Raw genomic sequence first — 22856 nt, 5'->3', positions numbered from 1 at the left:
CTCCCCCTCCCCTCCCCTCCCCCCCACTCCCCCTCCCCTCCCCTCCCCCCCACTCCCCCTCCCCTCCCCTCCCCCCCCACTCCCCCTCCCCTCCCCCCCCCACTCCCCCTCCCTCCCCTCCCCCCCACTCCCCCTCCCCTCCCCCCCCACTCCCCCTCCCCTCCCCACTCCCCCTCCCCTCCCCCTCCCCTCCCCACTCCCCCTCCCCTCCCCCCCCACTCCCCCTCCCCTCCCCACTCCCCCTCCCCTCCCCCTCCCCTCCCCTCCCCACTCCCCCTCCCCTCCCCCTCCCCCTCCCCTCCCCCTCCCCCTCCCCCCCCCCCGCTGCCCAACCAGCCCCCCACCCACCCACCACTCCACCCCGGTCCCCTGCTGCCCCCCCCCCCCACCAACCCCCTGCCTGCCGTCCCCCTGGCCCCCTGCCCGCCCACTGCTCCCCCAGCACCCCCCCCAACACACACACACACACACACACGAGCTCTCAGCCTTGCCTGGGAAGTGCGGAATGGTTTTCCCCTCTAGTCTGTAGCCGATGCCAATCTTGATTTCGTCCAGAGTGTCCAGAATGTCCAGTTTGGTGAGAGCCAGTCTGCAGGGAGGAGGTGGGGAGGGGCGGATAAACACGAGGAGACAAGGTTCACTCTCACTCACCCTCACCCCGGCAAAGCCCACTCAGCCTCCTCATTCCCAAAGCACTTCCCAGGAACATTCGGCTAAACTGGATCCGAAATCCCTCGGGGAGATACTGAGGGACAGGCGGCCACAACCTCAGTCACAGAGGTCAGTGTGAAGGAACGTCTTAAAAGGAGGAGACAGAGAGAGGGGGAGAGGGGGAGAGAGAGGGGTGGACAGACTTGGGGACGGAATTCCAGAGCTTTGGGCCCCCCCTCCACCAGGGCAGCTGAAGGCACGGTCGCCAATGGCGGAGCGATGGGAATCGGGGGGTGCTCAAGAGGCCGGAATTGGAGGGGCGCAGAGATCTTGGAGGGGGTGTAGGGGGCTGGAGGGGGTTACAGAGATAGGGAGGGGGCTGGAGGAGGTTACAGAGATAGGGAGGGGGCTGGAGGAGGTTACAGAGATAGGGAGGGAGCTGGAGGAGGTTACAGAGATAGGGAGGGGGCTGGAGGAGGTTACAGAGATAGGGAGGGGGCTGGAGGAGGTTACAGAGATAGGGAGGGGGCTGGAGGAGGTTACAGAGATAGGGAGGGGGCTGGAGGAGGTTACAGAGATAGGGAGGGGGCTGGAGGAGGTTACAGAGATAGGGAGGGGGCTGGAGGAGGTTACAGAGATAGGGAGGGGGCTGGAGGAGGTTACAGAGATAGGGAGGGGGCTGGAGGAGGTTACAGAGATAGGGAGGGGGCTGGAGGAGGTTACAGAGATAGGGAGGGGGCTGGAGGAGGTTACAGAGATAGGGAGGGGGCTGGAGGAGGTTACAGAGATAGGGAGGGGGCTGGAGGAGGTTACAGAGATAGGGAGGGGGTGTAGGGGCTGGAGCAGGTTACAGAGATAGGAGGGGGTGTAGGGGCTGGAGGAGGTTACAGAGATAGGGAGGGGGCGTGTAGGGACTGGAGGAGGTTACAGAGATAGGGAGGGAGCTGGAGGAGGTTACAGAGATAGGGAGGGGGTGTAGGGGGCTGGAGGGGGTTACAGAGATAGGGAGGGGGCTTGTAGGGACTGGAGGAGGTTACAGAGATAGGGAGGGGGTGTAGGGGCTGGAGGAGGTTACAGAGATAGGGAGGGAGCTGGAGGAGGTTACAGAGATAGGGAGGGGGTGTAGAGGCTGGAGGAGGTTACAGAGATAGGGAGGGGGTGTAGAGGCTGGAGGAGGTTACAGAGATAGGGAGGGGGTGTAGAGGCTGGAGGAGGTTACAGAGATAGGGAGGGGGTGTAGAGGCTGGAGGAGGTTACAGAGATAGGGAGGGGGCTGGAGGAGGTTACAGAGATAGGGAGGGAGCTGGAGGAGGTTACAGAGATAGGGAGGGAGCTGGAGGAGGTTACAGAGATAGGGAGGGAGCTGGAGGAGGTTACAGAGATAGGGAGGATACAATGTAAGGAGAGGCACAGAGATGGGGGACGGTGGGGGGAAGGAGAGAAGGGAGCTGAACACAATGCAGGTCTGTTAGCGGCGGACTGCCCCACTCCTCCGAGTACTCACGCCGTGAATCCATTAATCATGTGTGCGTATTTCACCAGCACCAGATCCAGCCAGCCACATCGCCTCCTCCGGCCCGTCGTAACGCCAAATTCCCTCCCCTGTCTCTGCAGCAAATCACCCAGCTCCTGGGGGAAACAAGAGGCAACGCACATGAGGGGGTGGGGGTGGGGCAGAGAGTAAATGATCAGACACCCATTACTCACATGGACGCAGCGAGGCACGCGGGGGGGGGGGGTGGGTTGGTAATTGTGTCGTGTTAGGGGGAAGCGTACTCACGTTAGTCTGCTCCGTGGGGAAGGCCCCCACTCCCACCCGGGTGGTATAGGCCTTCACGACTCCGTACACCTCGCCAATGTTGTGGGGGGGGATCCCCAGCCCCGTACACACCCCCCCCACTGTGCAGTTCGAGGACGTCACAAAGGGATAGGTACCTGGAACAGGATATTGACAACAGCAGAGAGAGGGGGGGGGGCGGTGGTGAAATCATTAGTACACAAACTCCAGAGGGTTCACATTCTACACCCCCCCCCCCCACCCCCCCACCCCCCACCCCGCCTCTAACATCACAACTTAATCATCGACCACTGCTCACGCTCACACAGCTTTTGAACTGGAGCGATCCCCCCCTCATGCACACACTGCCTCTCACACGTACACACGCGCTTGCCCGCGCGTGAATGCATGTGCACAGTCTGACATACGTGCGCACACACGCAGGGGCGTTCTCTCACACGAGTGCACAATTGGGGGGCGGAAAAAACAGTACAGAGGGACTGCTCTAGTTGAATCCCTACACTGCAAAAAAAAAAGGGGGCCATTCAACCCACGAGTCCACACCAACCACAATCCCACCCAGCCAGGCCCTGCCCCTTAACCCCCACATGTTCACCCTGCTAAATCGGCCTGGCACTAAAGGGGCAATTTAGCACGGCCAATGCACCCAACCTGCACGTCTTTCGGACTGTGGGAGGAAACCCACGCAGACACAAAGAACAAACAAAGAACAAAGAACAAAGAACAACACAGCACGGGAAACAGGCCCTTCGGCCCAACGAGCCCGCGCCGCCGTCCCACTGTCTCAGTGACCTATTCATGATTTTAGTCTACGCCTAATGTGCGAGGATCAGGGAGGTCCAATTTAGGGACAATTTAGTACCCAATCAATCAGCCTAAAAGCGCATCTTTGGGGATGTGGGAGGAAACCGGAGCACCCGGAGGAAACCCACGCAACCACGGGGAGAACATGCAAACTCCCACAGACACAGGCCCAAATCCATGTGTCCGCACAGCAACAGAGATAGTCTCTGAGCTGTCATGTTGCCCTCGAGATGGTCCAGTTTAAGCACACTAACGACAAGAAGCAATAGGCAACTCCTGAAGCAACGTCCAAGAGCAGCCCACTACAACCTGCCGCATGCATGCCCCTTGCTGGACTTAAATGCCTGTGGAGACAAAAAATTCATTATTAAACAGACAAAGACTGTAACATCCCTGAGGCAAAACGTATTCCCAAGCCTACAATGTTTAGTAAGGTCTACTATATCCCCCTATATGTAGCCCGCTCATGTGGCTGTCTAAGTGACTCTTAAACAACCCTAGCGTGCCTGCTTCCACCACCTTACTCGGCAGTGCATTCCATACCCCCACTACCCTTTGCGTGAAAAACTGCCCTCTAATATTTGTCTTATACCTAGCCCCCCTCACCCTAAGCCCGTGACCCCTCGTTCTATCCATTTCTAATAGCGGAAAAAGCTTACCACCATTTACTCTATCTATCCCCTTCATAATCTTATAAACCTCTATTAGATCCCCCCTCAGCCGACGTCTCTCAAGGGAAAACAGCCCAAGTTCATTCAATCTTTCCTCGTAAGACAGCCCTTCCATACCAGGCAGCATCCTGGTAAATCTCCTCTGCACTCTCTCCAGGATCTCTACATCCTTCCGGTAGTACGGCGACCAGAACTGGACGCAGTACTCCAAGTGAGGCCTAACCAACGTTCTATACAACTGCAACATCAGACTCCTACTCTTATATTCTATACCCCTTCCTATGAAGGCTAACATACCATACGCTTTCCTCATCACATTCTGCACCTGCACCGACACCTTCAGGGACTTGTGCACTTGCACCCCCAGGTCTCTCTGCGTATCTATACTCCGGATAGTTCTACCTTTTATCGTATAACTCCCCTCCACATTATTCCGGCCAAAGTGCATCACCTCGCATTTCTCCGGATTAAATTCCATTTGCCATCTATCTGCCCAATCTACCAGCCTGTCTATGTCCTGTTGCATTGCCAGGCACTGCTCCTCAGTACCCGCCAATCCAACCATCTTAGTGTCATCAGCAAATTTGCTGATCACACCACCTACCCCTCTTCCAAGTCATTAATATATACCACAAACAGAAGAGGTCCTAGTACCGAGCCCTGCGGCACACCACTGGTGACAGACCTCCAATTGGAAAAGGAGCCTTCCACTACTACTCGCTGTCTCCTCCTCCCAAGCCAGTTCTCCACCCATCTACATACCTGGCCTTGTATCCCATGAGCCTTCACCTTTTCTATCAGCCTACCATGAGGGACCTTGTCAAACGCCTTACTGACACGGGGAGGATGTGCAGCCCCCCCCCCACCCCACACACACAGACAGCGACCCAAGCCGGGAATCGAACCTGGGCCCCCGGCGCTGTGAGGCAGCACTGCTGACCCACTGTGCTGCCCGGGAACAGTTAAGCGCCGCTCCTAACCCCAGACGCTTTCACACCGTCCCTCCCAAACAAACCACCCCTCCCCGCTCTCTTACCGAAATCGATGTCCAGCAGCGTAGCGTTGGCTCCTTCCACCAGAATCTTCTTGGGCGGCCCGTGGAGTGCTCTGTACATGAAATAGACGCCATCTTTCACCAGCGGACGGACACGCTCTGCGTAGCCCTGCGGAGGAGACGGGGGAGTGGGGCGTGGGTGTGTGCTGAAGTCTGAAGTTTATTTATTAGCGTCACAAGTCGGCTTCCGTTAAACACCGCAATGAAGTTATTGTGAAATTCGCCACACTCCGGGTGACACTGGGGGAGAATTTAGCACCCTGACCCAGCACGTCTTTCGGACTGTGGGAGGAAACCGGAGCACCCGGAGGAAACCCACGCAGACACGGGGAGAACGTGCAAACTCCTCCCAGACGGTGACGGGGAATCGAACCCGGGTCCCTGGCACTGCGAGGCGGCAGCGCTAACCCGCTGTGCCGCTAAATTATCCGCCATCAACCCCCGAACCACCTCCAAACAGTGCTACCCCCACCCACAGCTGCATCCTATAAAAAAAGCAAATTACAGCGGAAGCAGGAATTTGAAACACAGAACATAGAACATTACAGCGCGGTACAGACCCTTCAGCCCTCCATGTTGCGCCGACCTGTGAAACCAATCTAAAGCCCATTTCACCTACACTATTCCAGTATCATCCATATGTTTATCCAATGACCATTTAAATGCCGTTAATGTTGGCGAGTCCACTACTGTTGCAGGCAGGGCATTCCACGCCCTCTGAGTAAAGAACCTACCTCTGACATCTGTCCTATATCTATCACCCCTCAATTTAAAGCTATGTCCCCTCGGATCTCCATCCGAGGAAAAAGGCTCTCACTGTCCACCCTATCTGATCATCTTGTATGCCTCTATTAAGTCACCTCTTAACCTTCTTCTCCCTAACGAAAACATCCTCAAGTCCCTCAGCCTTTCCTCATAGGACCTTCCCACCATACCAGGCAACATCCTGGTAAACCTCCTCTGCACCCTTTCCAACGCCTCCACGTCCTTCCTCTAACGTGGTGACCAGAACTGGACGCAATACTCCCAAGTGCGGCCGCACCAGGGTTTTGTACAGCTGCGACATGACCTCACGGCTCCGAAACGCAATCCCTCTACCAAAAAGATGGGGTTGTTGGGAGGGCGTGCGGTGTCTTGGCGTTTATTGGTGGGGGGATTGAATTTAGGAGTCGTAGTGTTATGTTGCAACTGTACACAACTCTGGTGCGGCCGCACTTGGAGTACTGTGTGCAGTTCTGGTCCCCACATTACAGGAAGGATGTGGAGGCTTTGGAGAGGGTGCAGAGGAGGTTTACCAGGATGTTGCCTGGTATGGAGGGGAGATCCTATGAGGAGAGGCTGAGGGATTTGGGGTTGTTTTCGCTAGAAAGAAGGCGGCTAAGAGGGGATCTTATTGAAACATATAAGATGATTAGAGGTTTAGATAGGGTGGATAGTGATAGCCTTTTTCCTCTGATGGAAAAATCTAGCACGAGGGGGCATGGCTTTAAACTAAGGGGGGGTAGTTATAGGACAGATGTCAGGGGTAGGTTCTTTACCCAGAGGGTGGTGAGGGATTGGAATGCCCTGCCTGCTGCAGTTGTAAATGCGCCTAGTTTGGGGGCGTTTAAGAGGTCTGTGGACAGGTTTATGGACGAAAAGGGATTGGTTTAGGTTAGTGGGTCATTGTTGTTGTTTTTTTTAACTGGTCGGCACAACATCGTGGGCCGAAGGGCCTGTTCTGCGCTGTAATGTTCTATGTTCTATGTTCTAAAAGACAGAACGCTGGAAAATCTCAGCGGGTCTGGCAGCGTCTGTGGGGAGGGAAAAGAGTTCACATTTCGAGTCCAGTTGACCCTTTGTCGAAGCCTTTGGGCCATTACTCTCCTCTTGGGATGGAGTGTTCCGGTAGGCTGTTATGGGGCAACTCACTTCTGTTCCAAGGGGCCAGGCTCAAGGTTTAAGATGAAACATTCCCCTCCTCTCTCGTTTTCAAATATCCGGAGGAAATATTCTCCCAGGAAATCCCATCAAATGTTTAGATATGTGTAGTTTGGGGGAAGGGAATTAGCGGGGAGGCGATGGCCTAGTGGTATTATTGCTGGACTCAGCTAATGTTCTGGGGGAACCCGGGTTCGAATCCCACCACGGCAGACGGTGGAATTTGAATTCAATAAAAAATATCTGGGATTAAGAATCTACTGATGACCCATTGTGGGAAAACCCATCCGGTTCCCTTTACGGAAGGAAATCTGCCGTCCTCACCCCGGTCTGGCCTACATGTGACTCCTAGAGCCACAGCAATGTGGTTGACTCTCAACTGCCCCTCCAAGGGGCAACTAGGGGCAATAAATGCTGGCCCAGCCAGTGATACCCATGTCCCAGGAAGGAATAAAAAAAATACGTGTGGGTTTACAGGGGATAGGGCAGGGAGGATGGGCTTGGGTAAGATGCTCTGTCGGAGACTCGATGGGCTGAATGGCCTCCTTTCTGCACTGTAGGGATTCTGTGATATGAACAATTGGACATGAAGGTGAGGTGGGGGGGGGGGGCAGGACTGGACGATTTGCAGACAACACGAAGATTGGCCAAGTAGTGAATAGCGTAAAAGACAGCTATAATCTGCAAAAAGATAGTGATGGGTTGGTGGAGGGGGGGACAAAGATTGCTTTTAAGATGAGGTAATGCATTCAGGGAGGTCACACAGTTATAAACAATACTCAATAAGCGGAGATATACTGAGAGGTAGATGAAGTGAGAGATCTTAGTCTTGTGCACAGGTGCCTAAAGGCAGCAATACAGGTTTATTTTTATTTATTAGTGTCACAAGTCGGCTTACATTAACACTGCAATGAAGTTGCTGTGCAAATCCCCTAGTCGCCGCACTCCGGCACCTGTTCGGGTGACACCGAGGGAGAATTTAGCACCCTAACCAGCACGTCTTTCAGACTGTGGGAGGAGACCAGAGGAAACCCACGCAGACACGGGGAGAACGTGCAGACTCCGCACAGACAGTGACCCGAGGCTGGAATCGAACCCGGGGACTCTGGTGCTGTGAGGCAGCAGTGCTAACCCCACTGTGCCACCGTGCTGCACAAGGTTGTGAAGGAGGTATATGGAATGTTCTCCTTCGTTGACAGGGGTATAGAGTATAAAAGTCAGGATATAATGTTGTGTGGGGGGTGGTGGTGAGGCCTTCTTTTTCCCCCTCAGGAGACTAAGGAAATTCGGCATGTCCGCTATGACAGACGCACCATAGGAAGCATCCTTTCCAGATGTGTCACAGCTTGGTACGGCTCCCACATCCCACACATCCCTCTTACCTTCAGTTTCTCCAGTTCACCTACAATATCGATGTTCAACATCGGGTACATGGCCTTATACTGATTGGCAAGCACTTGAAAACTGCAGGAGGTGGGGGGGAGAGAGAGAGAGAGAGAGAGAGAAAGAGGGGAGAGACAGAGAGGAGGGGAGAAAGAGAAAGGGGGGGCAAGAGAGAGAGACAGAAGGGGAGAAAGAGAGAGAAGGGGGGAGCGAGAGAGAGAGAGTCAGAGAGAGAAAGCAAGGGAGCAAGGGAAAGAGCAAGGGAGAGAGAAAGGGGGAGCGAGGGAGAGAGACAGAAGGTGAGATAGAGAAGGGGGGAGCGAGAGAGAGAGAGAGAGGGAACGAGAAGGGGGTGAGGGAGAGAGATGAAGAGAAAGGGGGAATGAGGGAGACAGAGAGAGAAATGCAGAAGATCAAGCGGGGGGGGAGAGAGACAGAGAGAAGGGGGGAAGCGATGGTGAGCGAGAGAGAGAGAGAGAAAGGGGGGAGCGAGAGAGAGAGAGAAGGGGGAGAGCAAGAGAGAGAGAGAAAGAAGGGAGGGGAGTGAGAGAGAGAGAAGAGGGAGTGAGAGAGCGAGAGAGAGAGAGATAGAGAGAGAGAGAAAAGCAGGGAGCCAGTGAGAGAGAAGGGGGGGAGAGAGAGAGAGAGAGAGAGAGAAGGGGAGGGAGGAGGAAGGAGAGAGAGGAAGACATGCATCACATTTGAACAACTTGCTTTACACAGCGCTCTGAATATAGTAAAACATTGGGAAACACTTCGAGAGAGCTTTATTGCGGGAGATTCACCCTCCAGCCACGCAAGGAGCTAACACAGCTCTTTCAGATACCTCTGAACCAGGGGTGCACAGGGTGGGGAAGCGGGCAGGGTGGGCTGTGGAGACGGCAGCCGCTGCTTTGAATCATAGAAACCCTACAGGGCAGAAGGAGGCCCTTCGGCCCATCGAGTCTGCGCCGACCACCATCCCACCCAGGTCCTACCCCCACATCCCTACATATTATACCCACTAATCCCTCTAACCCGAGCGTCCCTGGACACTGAGGGACAATTTCAGCCTGGCCAATTAACCTAACCCCGCGCACCTGAGGCGCACACGTGGCCCCCGTACGGCTCACCCCCTCCTCCCGCCAGCCCCGACCCCCACCAAACTTACCGCTTTGAGAACTCCTCGAAGTCTGACAGTAGGTCACAGATACGGAGGCCGGTGCGAGAGGCTTTCGAGGCGTACACAGGCCCGATCCCCTTCCTGGTGGTCCCCAGGCTGAGCGCGAAAGAGCGACAGCCAAAAACAAAAAAAAAAGGAGAGGTGGGGGAAGAGAGAGAGAGAGAGAGAGAGAGAAGGTTAGAAGGAGGCTGGAGAAAGGCTGGCCACCTCTTGAGGTCCAGCACCCTGTCGGCCCGAGAGTCATCGCGACCTGTACCCCCGCCCCTCCCCCCCCCACAACACCGCCACCGTCTCCCCCCCCCCCCCGCCTCTGGTTGTCGGGGATGGTGGCTCTGGACGTCTCGCGCACTCACTTGTGGCCTGCCTGTTCTTGCCGCTGCTGTTCCTGAACACCGTCAACAGCCTGGTGGAAGTCAAACACTAGAAATAAGAGCAAAACGGTCAACAACACTGATTACCCAGAATGCCCAGGCGCAGGCCGTTCGGCCCGGCTGCTCCGTGCTGGTGCTCCGGCTCCGCACGATCCTCCCTCAGCCACTCTCTCTCTCTCTCTGTCTCTCTCTCTCCCCCACCTCGTGCGTTTACCCAGCTCGCCCCGCCCACAAACGGGAGCCGGGTTCGATTCCCGGCCTCGGGTCACTGTCTGCGCGGGGTCTGCACGTTCTCCCCACCGTGTCTGTGTGGATTTCCTCCCACAGTCCGGAAGATGTACAGGTTGGGTGGACTGGCCATGCTAAATTGCCCCTTAGCGTCCAAAGATGTGTAGGTTAGGTGGATTGGCCATGCTAAATTGCCCCTTAGCGTCCAAAGATGTGTAGGTTAGGGGGATTGGCCATGCTAAATTGCCCCTTAGTGTCCAAAGATGTGTAGGTTAGGTGGATTGGCCATGCTAAATTACCCATTAGTGTCCAAAGATGTACAGGTTGGGTGGATTGGCCATGCTAAATTGCCCCTTAGTGTCCAAAGATGTACAGGTTGGGTGGATTGGCCATGCTAAATTGCCCCTTAGTGTCCAAAGATGTACAGGTTGGGTGGATTGGCCATGCTAAATTGTCCCTTAGTGTCCAAAGATGTGCAGGTTAGGTGGATTGGCCATGCTAAATTGCCCCTTAGTGTCCAAAGATGTGTAGGTTAGGTGGATTGGCCATGCTAAATTGTCCCTTAGTGTCCAAAGATGTGTAGGTTAGGTGGATTGGCCATGCTAAGTTGCCCCTTAGCGTCCAAAGATGTGTAGGTTAGGTGGATTGGCCATGCTAAATTGCCCCTTAGTGTCCAAAGATGTGTAGGTTAGGTGGATTGGCCATGCTAAGTTGCCCCTTAGCGTCCAAAGATGTGTAGGTTAGGTGGATTGGCCATGCTAAATTGTCCCTTAGTGTCCAAAGATGTGCAGGTTAGGTGGATTGGCCATGCTAAATTGTCCCTTAGTGTCCAAAGATGTGTAGGTTAGGTGGTTTGGCCGTGCTAAATTGCCCATTAGTATCAGGAAGATTAGCAGGGTAAATACATGGGGCTACAGAGATAGCATCTGGGTTGGAGTGTGGTCGGTGCAGACTTGATGGGCTGAATGGCCTCCTCCTGCACTGTATGGATTCTATGAAATGTATCGACACTATCGACCGCCTCCCCGCCCCCGTGGGAGCGAGTCCCATATTCTCCTCCACTCTCTCATGCCATGAGGTTCCTACGGGGATCCTTTACTGCCACAGTCAAGCTTGGAACGTCAAACTCTTACTTAGGGGCTATTTAGCGCAGGTGTCTTCCAAGATGCCTGCAGCTTAGGCGCTGTAGAAAAGGAATCGGTCGGCAAGCAGCTGGCTGTCAAACTGATCAGTGCTCTCCTCCTGTGCAGTACAAATTGTTGTTCCCTTTGAGATTCTGGCGAACCTGTCCTGATGAGTGCAAGGTGAGAAACTTTGACGGGATGTCTCTTTTTTTTTCCCAGCATCACTCAAAAGTTAAGTCTTGGCAAACGACCAGAGACAGACAATTTCCCAATTCCCCAACATTATACCCTATCTGCCCAATCTACCAGTCAGTCACGACAAATAGGTAACACGTGGAGGAAGTGGGTGACACGGTATATACAGACAAAGGGACAAACTCTGAGACGCACCGGCCCACAAATACGGAAAACACAAACAAGGTCGCGGGAGGGAGAATATTGTGCACTTGTCCGAAAGGCCTGCCCCTCGGTGGGCTTTGTGGAGCCCTCCCCCCACCTGCAGGGAGCAAATCCCCTGTACCACGCCTCTCACCCACTCATTCACAAACACCACGATACCAACTTACCGATGTGGGCTCTGTCCGAGATCACCGTCCTCGACTCCCATCCTTCCAAACCTGCGGAAATTCAGGAGACGCTGATTTAGGAAAAGCATTACACAAACCGCCCGCCCGCTCAGCGCCGTTCAGACAGGCTGTCCTTCCACCGCCCCCCCCTCCACCCCCACCCGCCATCCCCAAAACCACCCCTGCACTTGTGTCAATGAGAAACGCAAGAGAGAAAGGAGAGCAGATGGGGAAACTGCACGTGTGAGCAAAGCAATGCAGAATGACAGGGGGGAGACAGAGCAAAAGAGAGGGGGGAACGGGAGGGGGGGGGAGGCGGGAGAGAGAGAGAGAGAGAGAGGGGCGGGGGGGACAGAAAGAGAAAGAGAGAGAGAGCGAGTGAGGGGGGACAGAGAGAGGGGGGGGGACAGAGAGAGAGTGAGGGGGGACAGAGAGAGAGAGAGAGAGGTGGGGGGGGAGACGGGGGGGGGTGGGGGGACAGGGTAAGAGAGAGAGAGAGACGGGGGGGGGCGACAGGGTGAGAGAGAGAGGGGGAGACAAGAGCAGACAGGGAGACAGGGGCAGGCAGCGAGGCATATGAAAGGGTTTAGGGAGGGTTTTCCAGAGCTGAAGAGCCCCCTAGATATCTGAAGGCATGGGCGCCTGTGACGGAGCGATGGGAATCAGGGGGGGTGCGAATGAGGCCAGAATTGGAAGAGTGAAGCGGTCTCACAGAGTTACAGTAGCTGGAGGGGGTTACAGAGATAGGGAGGGGGTGTAGGGGCTGGAGGGGGTTACAGAGATAGGGAGGGGGTGTAGGGGGCTGGAGGAGGTTACAGAGATAGGGAGGGGGGTGTAGGGGGCTGGAGGAGGTTACAGAGATAGGGAGGGGGTGTAGGGGGCTGGAGGAGGTTACAGAGATAGGGAGGGGGTGTAGGGGGCTGGAGGAGGTTACAGAGATAGGGAGGGGGTGTAGGGGGCTGGAGGAGGTTACAGAGATAGGGAGGGGGTGTAGGGGGCTGGAGGAGGTTACAGAGATAGGGAGGGGGGTGTAGGGGGCTGGAGGAGGTTACAGAGATAGGGAGGGGGTGTAGGGGGCTGGAGGAGGTTACAGAGATAGGGAGGGGGGTGTAGGGGGCTGGAGGAGGTTACAGAGATAGGGAGGGGGTGTAGGGGGCTGGAGGAGGTTACAGAGATAGGGAGGGGGTGTAGGGGCTGGAGGGGGGGTACAGAGATAGGGAGGGGGTGTAGGGGGCTGGAGGAGGTTACAGAGATAGGGAGGGGGGGTGTAGGGGGCTGGAGGAGGTTACAGAGATAGGGAGGGGGTGTAGGGGGCTGGAGGAGGTTACAGAGATAGGGAGGGGGTGTAGGGGCTGGAGGGGGGGTTACAGAGATAGGGAGGAGGTGTAGGGGGCTGGAGGAGGTTACAGAGATAGGGAGGGGGGTGTAGGGGGCTGGAGGAGGTTACAGAGATAGGGAGGGGGTGTAGGGGGCTGGAGGAGGTTACAGAGATAGGGAGGGGGTGTAGGGGCTGGAGGGGGGGTTACAGAGATAGGGAGGGGGTGTAGGGGGCTGGAGGAGGTTACAGAGATAGGGAGGGGGTGTAGGGGGCTGGAGGAGGTTACAGAGATTGGGAGGGGGTGTAGGGGCTGTAGGAGGTTACAGAGATAGCGAGGGGCTGTAGGGGACTGGAGGAGGTTACAGAGATAAGGAGGGGCTGTAGGGGACTGGAGGAGGTTACAGAGATAGGGAGGGGCTGTAGGTAGGGGACTGGAGGAGGTTACAGAGATAGGGAGGGGGTTACATGTACACACACGCAGGCGGAATGCACTGAAACACCATGTTATCGGCCCAGCCTCTGGTACAAACATGCCCCGTCCAGTTGGGTTAAAAGTCGCCGCACTCTCACCTTTGCCCCTGAGGAGGTTCTTCTCTGCTTCTTCAAACAGTCCGGGTAAGTGAATGACCACCCCGTTACCTGGCAACACAAGAGCATCATCGGTCAACAGCTGCCCCACAGCCCTGTCCAGGTAGTCCCTTCCTCACAGAATTCCTCTCCCGCAGACACCGGGTCGCGGTGGAGTGAGGCACGGTGACTGCCGGGGTAGCTCCCAGCTCCAGACAGCATCACATCAGGGCCACGCCGCAACCTTCCCCGAGGTCCACAAGGCCTCCACCCCGGAACGCTCATCACCCTCACTCTAAAACTCACTGCAGGGGCAGTCCTTCAGACAGTGAGGCTCCAGCGATGGAATGGGCCCTCCCCGGAAATCAACTCAAACCCCCAACGCACAGTTTAATTCAGAAAACCACATTTTTAGGAGGCGGAAGAGATTGTCAATTCCTCAGTGTCAGGGGCCCAGGTTCGATTCTCTGTGTGGAGTCTGCACGTTCTCCCCGTGTCTGCATGGGTTTCCTCCCACAGTCCAAAGATGTGCCGATTAGATGAAATGGCCATGCTACATTATCCCGTGGCGTACAAAGATGTGCAGGTTAGGTGGATTGGCCATGCCAAACTGTACCTTAGTGTACGAAAATAGGGTTAGGGGGATTAGAGCAGGGTAAATACGTGGGGTTACAGGGGAGGGGAGAGGGTCTGGCTAAGATGCTCCAACAGAGAGTTGGTGCAGACTCAATGGGCCGAACGGCCTCTTCTGCACTGAAGGGTTTCTAGATCCGATCTCATCTTCATCCCAGTCGGATCATGTTTGTCAGGAGCGGGCAACTTTGGATTATGGAGCTGTGGGAGAGGAGAACTGAGGTCAGGTAGGGGTGGGAGTGGGAGTGGGGGGGAAGGAAAATTAGCAGCACAATCACTGCAGACTGGCTGTCTCTGCACATACATGAAACAGTCAGCGCAGAGAAAGGGGATGTTTCACTGTACCTATCAACAGCACAGCAATGAAACTGTAATAAAGACATGATTAAGTGACCATTGTCTCAACGGACATTCCATCCATCCACCACGAAAGATTACGACATTACCAATGGGACATGATGAAATAGTTGTTGTCTCAGGCCTACCTCTTTGTATCATATGTAAATAATTTACCGGTGTGCGAGAGAGAAACAATTATCTTCATGAGAAGTTGAGCCCTATAAAAATCCTGACTGTACACAATTGAGTAAGACAGACTGAAGAAGCCTTAGAAATGATGGATTCCTTTAGCCCCTCACTGACAAGAATGGAATAAACTAATCCTTCACTCGCAAAGGCTGTCTCTGAATATGTTTTTAGCTCCAACAGAGTGGTGTCAGGAAGCACTTCGTCACGCAAGGGGGAGTGGAAATCTAGAACACCGTTCACGCTCCCGAAACAGGGATTTTTGTTTAGCAAAGGTATTAAGGGTTACGGACCAAGGTGGCTCAATGGAGTCAGGGTACAGAGCAGCCGCAGTGATCTGATTGATAGGGAGGGGCTTAAGAAGCTCGGTGGCCTGTTCCTGTGTCTGTTTCCCACCAAGCTCCCCCCCCCCACCCACTGGGGGTGTTCCTCCCCTACTGCTCAGGTATATTGGAAACCAACTTTTACAGATGCACCATGGAAAGCATTCTTTCTGGTTGTATCACAGCTTGGTATGGGCTCCTGCTCTGCCCAAGACCACAAGGAACTACAGAAGGATTGTGAATGCAGCCCAATCCATCACACAAACCAGCCTCCCATCCATTGACTCCGTCTACACTTCCCGCTGCCTCGGGGAAAAGCAGCCGGCATAATCAAGGACCCCCACGTGCCCCGGACATTCTCTCTTCCACCTTCACCCGTCGGGAAAACGATACAGAAGTCTGAGGAAACATATCAACTGACTCAAGAACAGCTTCTTCCCTGCTGCCATCAGACTTTTGAATGATCCTACCTTATAATTAAGCTGATCTTTCTCTACACCCTAGCTGTGACTGTAACACTACATTCTGCACTCCTTTCCTTCTCTATGAATGGTATGCTTTGTCTGTATAGTGCACAAGAAACAATACTTTTCACTGTATGTTAACACGTGACAATAATAAATCAAATCAATCAAGAACCTATCTCTGTCCCCAATACACTCAGTGACCTGGCCTCCTTTGTGGCAATGAATTCCACAGATTCACCCCCTAACCTCTGGCTGAAGAAATCCCTCCCCATCTCGGTTCCAAAGGGCCATCCCTTCACTCTGAGGCCGTGCCCTCGGATCCCAGTCTCTCCGACTCATGGAAACATCTTCCCCGTGTCCACTCTATCCAAAGCCTTTCAGTATTCTGGAAGTTTCAATGAGATCACCCACCACCCCCCAACCCTCATCCTTCTAAACTCCATCGCGTACAGACCCAGAGTCCTCAAACACTCCTCATACATCAAGCCTTTCACCCCCGGGATCATTCTGGTGAACCTCCTCTGGGCCCTCTCCAAGGCCAGCACATCCTTCCTTAGATACAGGTCCAAAATTCCTCAATCCAAATGGGGCAGCACGATGGCACAGTGGTTAGCACTGCTGCCTCACAGTGCTTGGGCTCGATTCCCGGCTTAGGTCACCGTCTGTGCGGAGTCTGCACATTCTCCCCACGTCTGCGTGGGTTTCCTCCGGTTTCCTCCCATAGTCCGAAAGACGTGCCGGTTAGGGTGCATTAGCCGTGCTAAATTCTCCCTCGGTGTAACCCAAACAGGCGCCTAGGAGTATGGCGACTAGGGTACTTTCACAGTAACTTCATTGTGGTGTTAATGTCAGCCTACTTGTGACACTAATAAATAAACTTAAAAAAAAACTTAAATGGGGTCTGACCAGAGCCTTATACAGCCTCAGAAGTACATCCCTGCTCTTGTATTCTAGCCCTCTCGACATGAATGTTAACATTGCATTTGCCTTCCTGCAAGCTAACCTTAAGAGAATCATAGTATTGTACAGTACCAAAGAAGGCCATTCGGCCAGAGTCTGCACTGACCACAATCCCACCCTATCCCCTCAGGCCCTATCCCCATAACACCATGCACTTACACTAGCCAGTACCCCTGACACTAAGGGGCAATTTAGCATGGCTAATGCACCTAACCCGCACATCTTTGGATTGTGGGAGGAAACCAGAACAGTAGGACTAGAGGGCATAGCCTCAAGATAAGGGGGGGGTGCAGTTTAGATCGGAGTTGAGGAGGAACTTCTTCACTCAAAGGGTGGTGAATCTCTGGAATTCTCTGCCCGTTGAAGTGGTGGAGGCTACCTCGCTAAATATTTTTAAGACGCGGGTTAATAGGTTTTTGATAGGCGAGGGGATTAAGGGTTATGGGGAGAGGGCGGGAAAGTGGAACTGAGCCACTTCAGATCAGCCATGATCTTACTGAATGGCAGGGCCGGCTCGAAGGGCTAGATGGCCTACTCCTGCTCCTATTTCTTATGTTCACAGCACCCGGAGGAAACCCATGCAGACAGGGGGAGAACGTGCAGACTCCACACAGACAATGACCCGAGGCCGGGAATCGAACCCAGGTCCCTGGCACTGTGAGACGGCAGTGCTAACCCACTGTGCCAATCATGGCTGATCATCCAACCCAATAGCCTGATCCTGCTTTCCCCAATAACCTGTTCGGGTATGTCTGGCTTATGAGGAGAGATTGGTGGTTTATGAGGAGAAATTGAATAGACTGGACCTGCACTTGTTAGAGTTTAGAAGGCTGAGGAGGGATCTTATAGAGACTTATAATGAAGAGGATGGATAGGGTAGAGGTAGAGAGATTCTTCCTGGTTAGAAAGGACAGCAGGACTAGAGGACACAGCCTCAAAATAAGGTGGGGGAGGGGGGGGCGATTTTAGAACGGAGTTGAGGAGGAACTTCTTCACTCAAAGGGTGGTGAATCTCTGGAATTCTCTGCCCGTTGAAGTGGTGGAGGCTGCCTCGCTAAATATATTTAAGTCACGGGTAGATAGGTTTTTGATAGACAGGGGAATTAAGGGTTACGGGGTCAAAGTGGGAAAGTGGAACTGATCCACTTCAGATCAGCCATGATCTTATTGAATGGTGGGGCAGGCTCGAAGGGCTAGATGGCCTACTCCTGCTCCCATTTCTTATGTTCTTATGGTACACTGAGGGAGAATTTAGCATGACCAATGCACCTAACCAGCACATTTGTTGGACTGTGGGGGGAACCGGAGCACCTGGAGGAAACCCATGCAGACACGGGCAGAACATGCAGTCTCCACACAGACAGTGACCCGAGGCCGGGAATCGAACCCGGGTCCCTGGTGCTGTGAGGCAGCAGTGCTAACCCACTGTGCCACCTGAACTAGGACTCCCAAGTCTCTTGTGTACCTCAAACCTTTCCGCGCTCACAACTCCTGTACAAAGGAACAGCAAAAGGACACTCACCGATGAAGGACGTTGCGTTCTTGTTGATGACTCCACTGGGTAAAAGGTGGAAGTCGTACTCCACAGAATCCACCACGACAGTGTGCCCGGCATTATTCCCACCCTGTGCAGGGAACAGAATAGGAGGAGGAATTTGTTAAACATGCGGGCAAGTTTCACCACCTTCCCCAAAGCAGTGGTCCACTCACTTGCACCTTTGACCCAAGTCCCACGCTTCAGTCTCTCCAATCATTTCGCCCTTCAATCTCCCCAATCCCTTTCCCTGCGTATTTCCTTCCACTTCTCCAGGGCTGTCCCCACATGGAACAAAAGGTGAGCCACGAGATGGACTCTGTCGCTGTTTCGGGCCTGCCAGGTGACACAGGACAGTTGTGGATGCAATCCCAACACTGCAGAAGGAGGCCATTCAGCCCATCGAGTGTGCACCGACTGTCTGACAGACCATCTTACCCAGGCCAGCTGCTGCTTTGATGCCTCACAGCACCAGGGACCTGGGTTCGATTCCCGGCTTGGGTCACTAGCTGTGTACAGTCTGCAAGTTCTCCCCCCATGTCTGCGTGGGTTTCCTCCGGATGCTCCAGTTCCCTCCCACACTCCAAAGATGTGCAGGTTGAGTGGATTGGCGATGCCAAATTGTCCCTTAGTGTCCAAAGATGTGCAGGTTGGGTGGATTGGCCATGTTAAATTGCCCCTTAGTGTCCAAAGATGTGCAGGTTGGGTGGATTGGCCATGTTAAATTGCCCCTTAGTGTCCAAAGATGTGCAGGTTGGGTGGATTGGCCATGTTAAATTGCCCCTCGGTGTCCAAAGATGTGCAGGTTGGGTGGATTGGCCATGCTAAATTGTCCCTCAGTGTCCAAAAGTGTGCAGGTTAGGTGGATTGGCCAGGGGAAATCTGTGTGGGGTTACATAGAATCATAGAAACCCTACAGTGCAGAATGAGGCCCTTCGGCCCATCAAGTCTGGGCTGAACACAATCCCACCCAGGCCCTACCCCCATATCCCTACAATATTATACCTGATAATCCCTCTAACCGCTGCTACTCTGGACATTAAGGGGCAATTTCTTAGCAAGGCCAATCAACCTAACCTGCACATCTTTGGACTGTGAGAGGAAACCGGAGCACCTGGACAAAACCCACGCAGACACGAGGAGAATGTGCAAACTCCACACAGACAGTGACCTGAGCCGGGAATCGAACCCAGGTCCCTGGAGCTGTGAAGGGACAGCGCTAACCCACGGTGCCACCGTGCTGTTACGGGGATGGGAGGAAAGGGCCTGATTAAGATAATCTGACAGAGAGTGGGTGCAGACATGGTGGGCTGAATGGCCTCTTCTACACTGTGGGGAATTCCTCATGGCGCAATTTCCCTCCACTCCAGCTCGGCGAGTGACAGTCAGCATACAGTCTGACAGGGTTGGACCCAAAGGCTTGACTTGATGACCCCTCCCATCCCCCCCAATAGAAAATTGGCCTCAGGACCCTTCAATGCAATGGCCCATGGTCTAGACTGGAGGGGCAGCTGCTTTGCATATATTATGCAAAGTGACGTCACAACAGCCAAGGCATATATTACTCGAAGTGTGTGACTTCACAATAGCCAAGTACATATATTATGTTGAGCGGGGGGGGTGACATCAGACGCGGCGTACATTCCCATTGGACAGCCCTGCCTCATTATGATAATAAGACTGCATACATTACTGTTAATGAGCTCCCTCTCACCTGGCAGCGGCACACCAGCTCGGCGTCCTGCGCCAGCAGATCCACCACCTTCCCCTTACCCTCGTCCCCCCACTGGGCGCCCAGCACCACCGTCACCAGGTTACCGAGTGACCGGCTGCCCGGGCCGCAGCCACCACTTTCTCCGTCCCGCTCGGCCGCTCTCAGCCGCTTGGGGCTGGGCGGAGAGGCCGCCGGTGGGCCGTCCTTTCGCTGTTTCCCGCCGCTCGCGCCATTCCGCACCAGCGCCATCTGCCGCACTGCGCAGGCGCAGGCTTGCTCCATCCTTTCCCTCTGCGCAGGCGCCGGCTTGTCCCATCCGCCCCATTGCGCATGGGCCGGCATACCATTGTGCCGGCACCGGCTTTCTCCAGCCGCCCCACTGCGCAGGCGCCGTTTTTCACCATCCTTTCCCTCTGCGCAGGCGCTGCCATTCCCCTTCTGCCCTCCCCTCACTGCGCAGGCGCGGCCTTTCCCCTCCCCTCCCCCGTCTCTCCTGGCAACCGAAGATAATTTTAATCAAAAGACGCCCAATTATATATGTATTTTTTCCCCAAGCTGCTGTTAATTATCTATCCCGCAATAAACCCCGAAATGGTCCTTTTTCAGTGGATTATTTTGCCTGGGAGGGGAGCTGTCAATCAAGCAGAGGCCACCCCCCTCATCCGCCTCCAAGGGAGCGTCTCCAAATCACCTGCCCTCTCCCAAAGCGAAAAAAAAAGACTTCGCCCACTCTTTCAGGGAGCACAGATGTGTTTGCTCCCAATTGAGGCTTCTGGAATTGGAAACCGACCTGTCCTTTCTGAAGCTGAAAATGGGACTTCTTTTTTAGATGTGTTGTTTGGAGACGTTCCCTAGTGGGACAGAGTCCACTCAGCCCACAATGCAAGGATCACTAATCCCTTCAGTTTTTCTGCTTGACCGACTGAGAAGCCCAACTTCTCAATGCAATCTGACTAGAGGGAGCAAAAAGCATGAGATTCCTGCAAATACAATTACTTCGGGTGCTCCGGTTTCCTCTCACAGTTCGAAACTCCCACGTGGTGACACAGTGGGTTAGCACTGCTGCCTCATAGCACCAGGAACCCAGGTTCGATTCCCGGCTTTGGGTCACTGTCTGTGTGGAGTCTGCACGTTCTCCCCGTGTCTGCGTGGGTTTCCTCCGGGTGCTCTGGTTTCCTCCCAAAGATGTGCGGGTTAGGTTGATTGGCCATGCTAAATTGCCCCTTAGTTTGAGGGGAACTAATAGGATACATACATGGGGCTACGGTGAAGGGGGTTGGGTGGGATTACGGTCAGTGCAGGCTCAATGGCCTCCTCCTGCATTGTAGGGATTCTATTCCATGAAAGATGTGCGGGTTAGGTGGATCGGCCGTGCTAAATTCCCCCTCAGTATACCCGAACAGGCCCCAGAGAGTGGCAAAGAGGGGATTTTTCACAAGTAACTTCATTGCAGTGTTAATGTAAGCCTACTTTTGACACCAATAAATTAAAAACTATAGCATGAACACTGTACGACTCTAGGTGCAGTAACTGCCGTGCAACTTTGAGTGGCAAACCTAGCAAATAGCATTAGCAGTCTTAGACACACAGTCAGTCAATGAGAGGGAATATCAGTTGCACTTTTTTAAAAAATAATTTTTTATGGGATGTGGGTATTGCTGGCTAGACCAGCTCTCATTGCCCCTCCCCAGTTGCCCCTTGGGAAGATGGTGGACAATCCCTGTGATATATTTCCAAGTCGGGATGGTGAGTGGCTCGGAGGGGGAACTTGCAGGTGGTGGTGTTCCCCATGTGTCTGCTTTTGATTTGGATTAATTTATTATTGTCACGTGTATACAGTAAAAAGTATTGTTTCTTGCATACCATTCACAGAGAAGGAAAGGAGAGAGTGCAAAATGTAGTGTTACAGTCACAGCTAGGGTGTAGAGAAAGATCAACGTAATGCGAGGTAGGTCCATTCAAATAATGCTGCCCTTGTCCTTCTAGGTGGTAGAGGTGGTGAGTTTGGAAGGTGCTGTGGAAGGAGCCTTGGTGAGTCGCTGCAGTGCATCTTGTAGATGGTACACACTGCTGTCACTGTGCGTCGGTGGTGGAGGGAGTGAATGTTTGTGGTTCGCGTGTCGATCGAGCGGGGCTGCTTTGTCCTGGATGGTGTCGAGCTTCTCGAGTGTTGTTGGGAGCCGCACTCATCCAGGCAAGTGGGGAGTATTCCATCACACTCCGGACTTGTGTCCTTGTAGATGGTGGACAGGCTTTGGGGGGAGTCAGGAGGTGAGTTACTCTCCGCAGGATTCCCAGTGGACAGGCTTTGGGGCGGGGGGGGGGAGTCATGGAGTTTGGAGATGAGTTTTGTAGGAATAATGGTGTTTAAAGCTGAGATGTAGTCAATAAATAGGAGTCTGACATATGTGTCCTTGTTATCTAGGTGTTCCAGGATTGAGTGCAGGGCCAGGGAAATGGCGTCTGCTGTGGACCTGTCACGGGGGCAGACAAACTGTAGCGGATCCAGGTAGTCCGGGAGGCTGGAATTGATTTGTGCCATGTCTAGCCTTTCGAAGCACTAGATAATGATGGATGTCAGAACCACCAGCCGATAGTCTTTAAGGCATACCGCCTGGCTTTTCTTAGATACTGGGATGATGGTCAACTTCTGGAAGCAGACAGGGACCTCAAATTGCTGTAAAGAAAGGTTGAAGATGTCTGAAAATACCCCCACCAGCTGATCCGCGCAGGATTTGAGTGCTCACCCAGATACAAAAGTTTGGGGTATGTGAGGTCCTTGATGATGCTTCCCGAGGCAGCGGGAAGTGTAGACAGTGTCAATGGATGGGAGACTGGTTTGAGTGATGGATTGGGCTACATTCACCACCCTTTACAAGATCTGGATACAGTGGACGTGGAGAGGATGTTTTCACTAGTAGGAAAAACTAGAACCAGAGAGGGCACAACCTCAGGCGAAAGGGACGGTCCTTTAAAAGAAAGATGAGGAGAAATTTCTTCATCCGGGGAGTGGGGAATCTGTGGAACTCTTTGCCACAGAGGAGGCCGGGTCATTGAGACAGAGATAGAGAGGTTCCTGATTA

The 22856-nt window shown here is 53.8% G+C and overlaps 1 protein-coding gene across 1 annotated transcript; it reads right to left on the bottom strand.

Moving 5' to 3' along the window:
• Positions 1-491: 491 nt before the first annotated feature.
• Positions 492-20022, bottom strand: LOC145339831 (adenylosuccinate synthetase isozyme 2-like; the record flags this gene model as incomplete). The annotated part of the gene is made up of 11 exons (XM_080184364.1): positions 19774-20022; positions 18048-18150; positions 13621-13689; positions 11733-11783; positions 9797-9863; positions 9432-9539; positions 8281-8362; positions 4961-5087; positions 2432-2586; positions 2156-2280; positions 492-589 (listed from the first exon to the last, which is right to left on the bottom strand). Coding segments are annotated over exons 1-11 (1234 nt in total), but the record flags the coding sequence as incomplete, so codon positions are not given.
• Positions 20023-22856: the final 2834 nt, after the last annotated feature.

Source organism: Carcharhinus amblyrhynchos, unplaced genomic scaffold (assembly GCF_965287045.1).
Source record: "Carcharhinus amblyrhynchos unplaced genomic scaffold, sCarAmb.v2.hapA scaffold_692, whole genome shotgun sequence".
Lineage (NCBI taxonomy): Eukaryota > Metazoa > Chordata > Chondrichthyes > Carcharhiniformes > Carcharhinidae > Carcharhinus > Carcharhinus amblyrhynchos.
The sequence above is the reverse complement of the archived record's forward strand: the minus strand, read 5'-3'. Positions and strand labels throughout refer to the sequence as shown.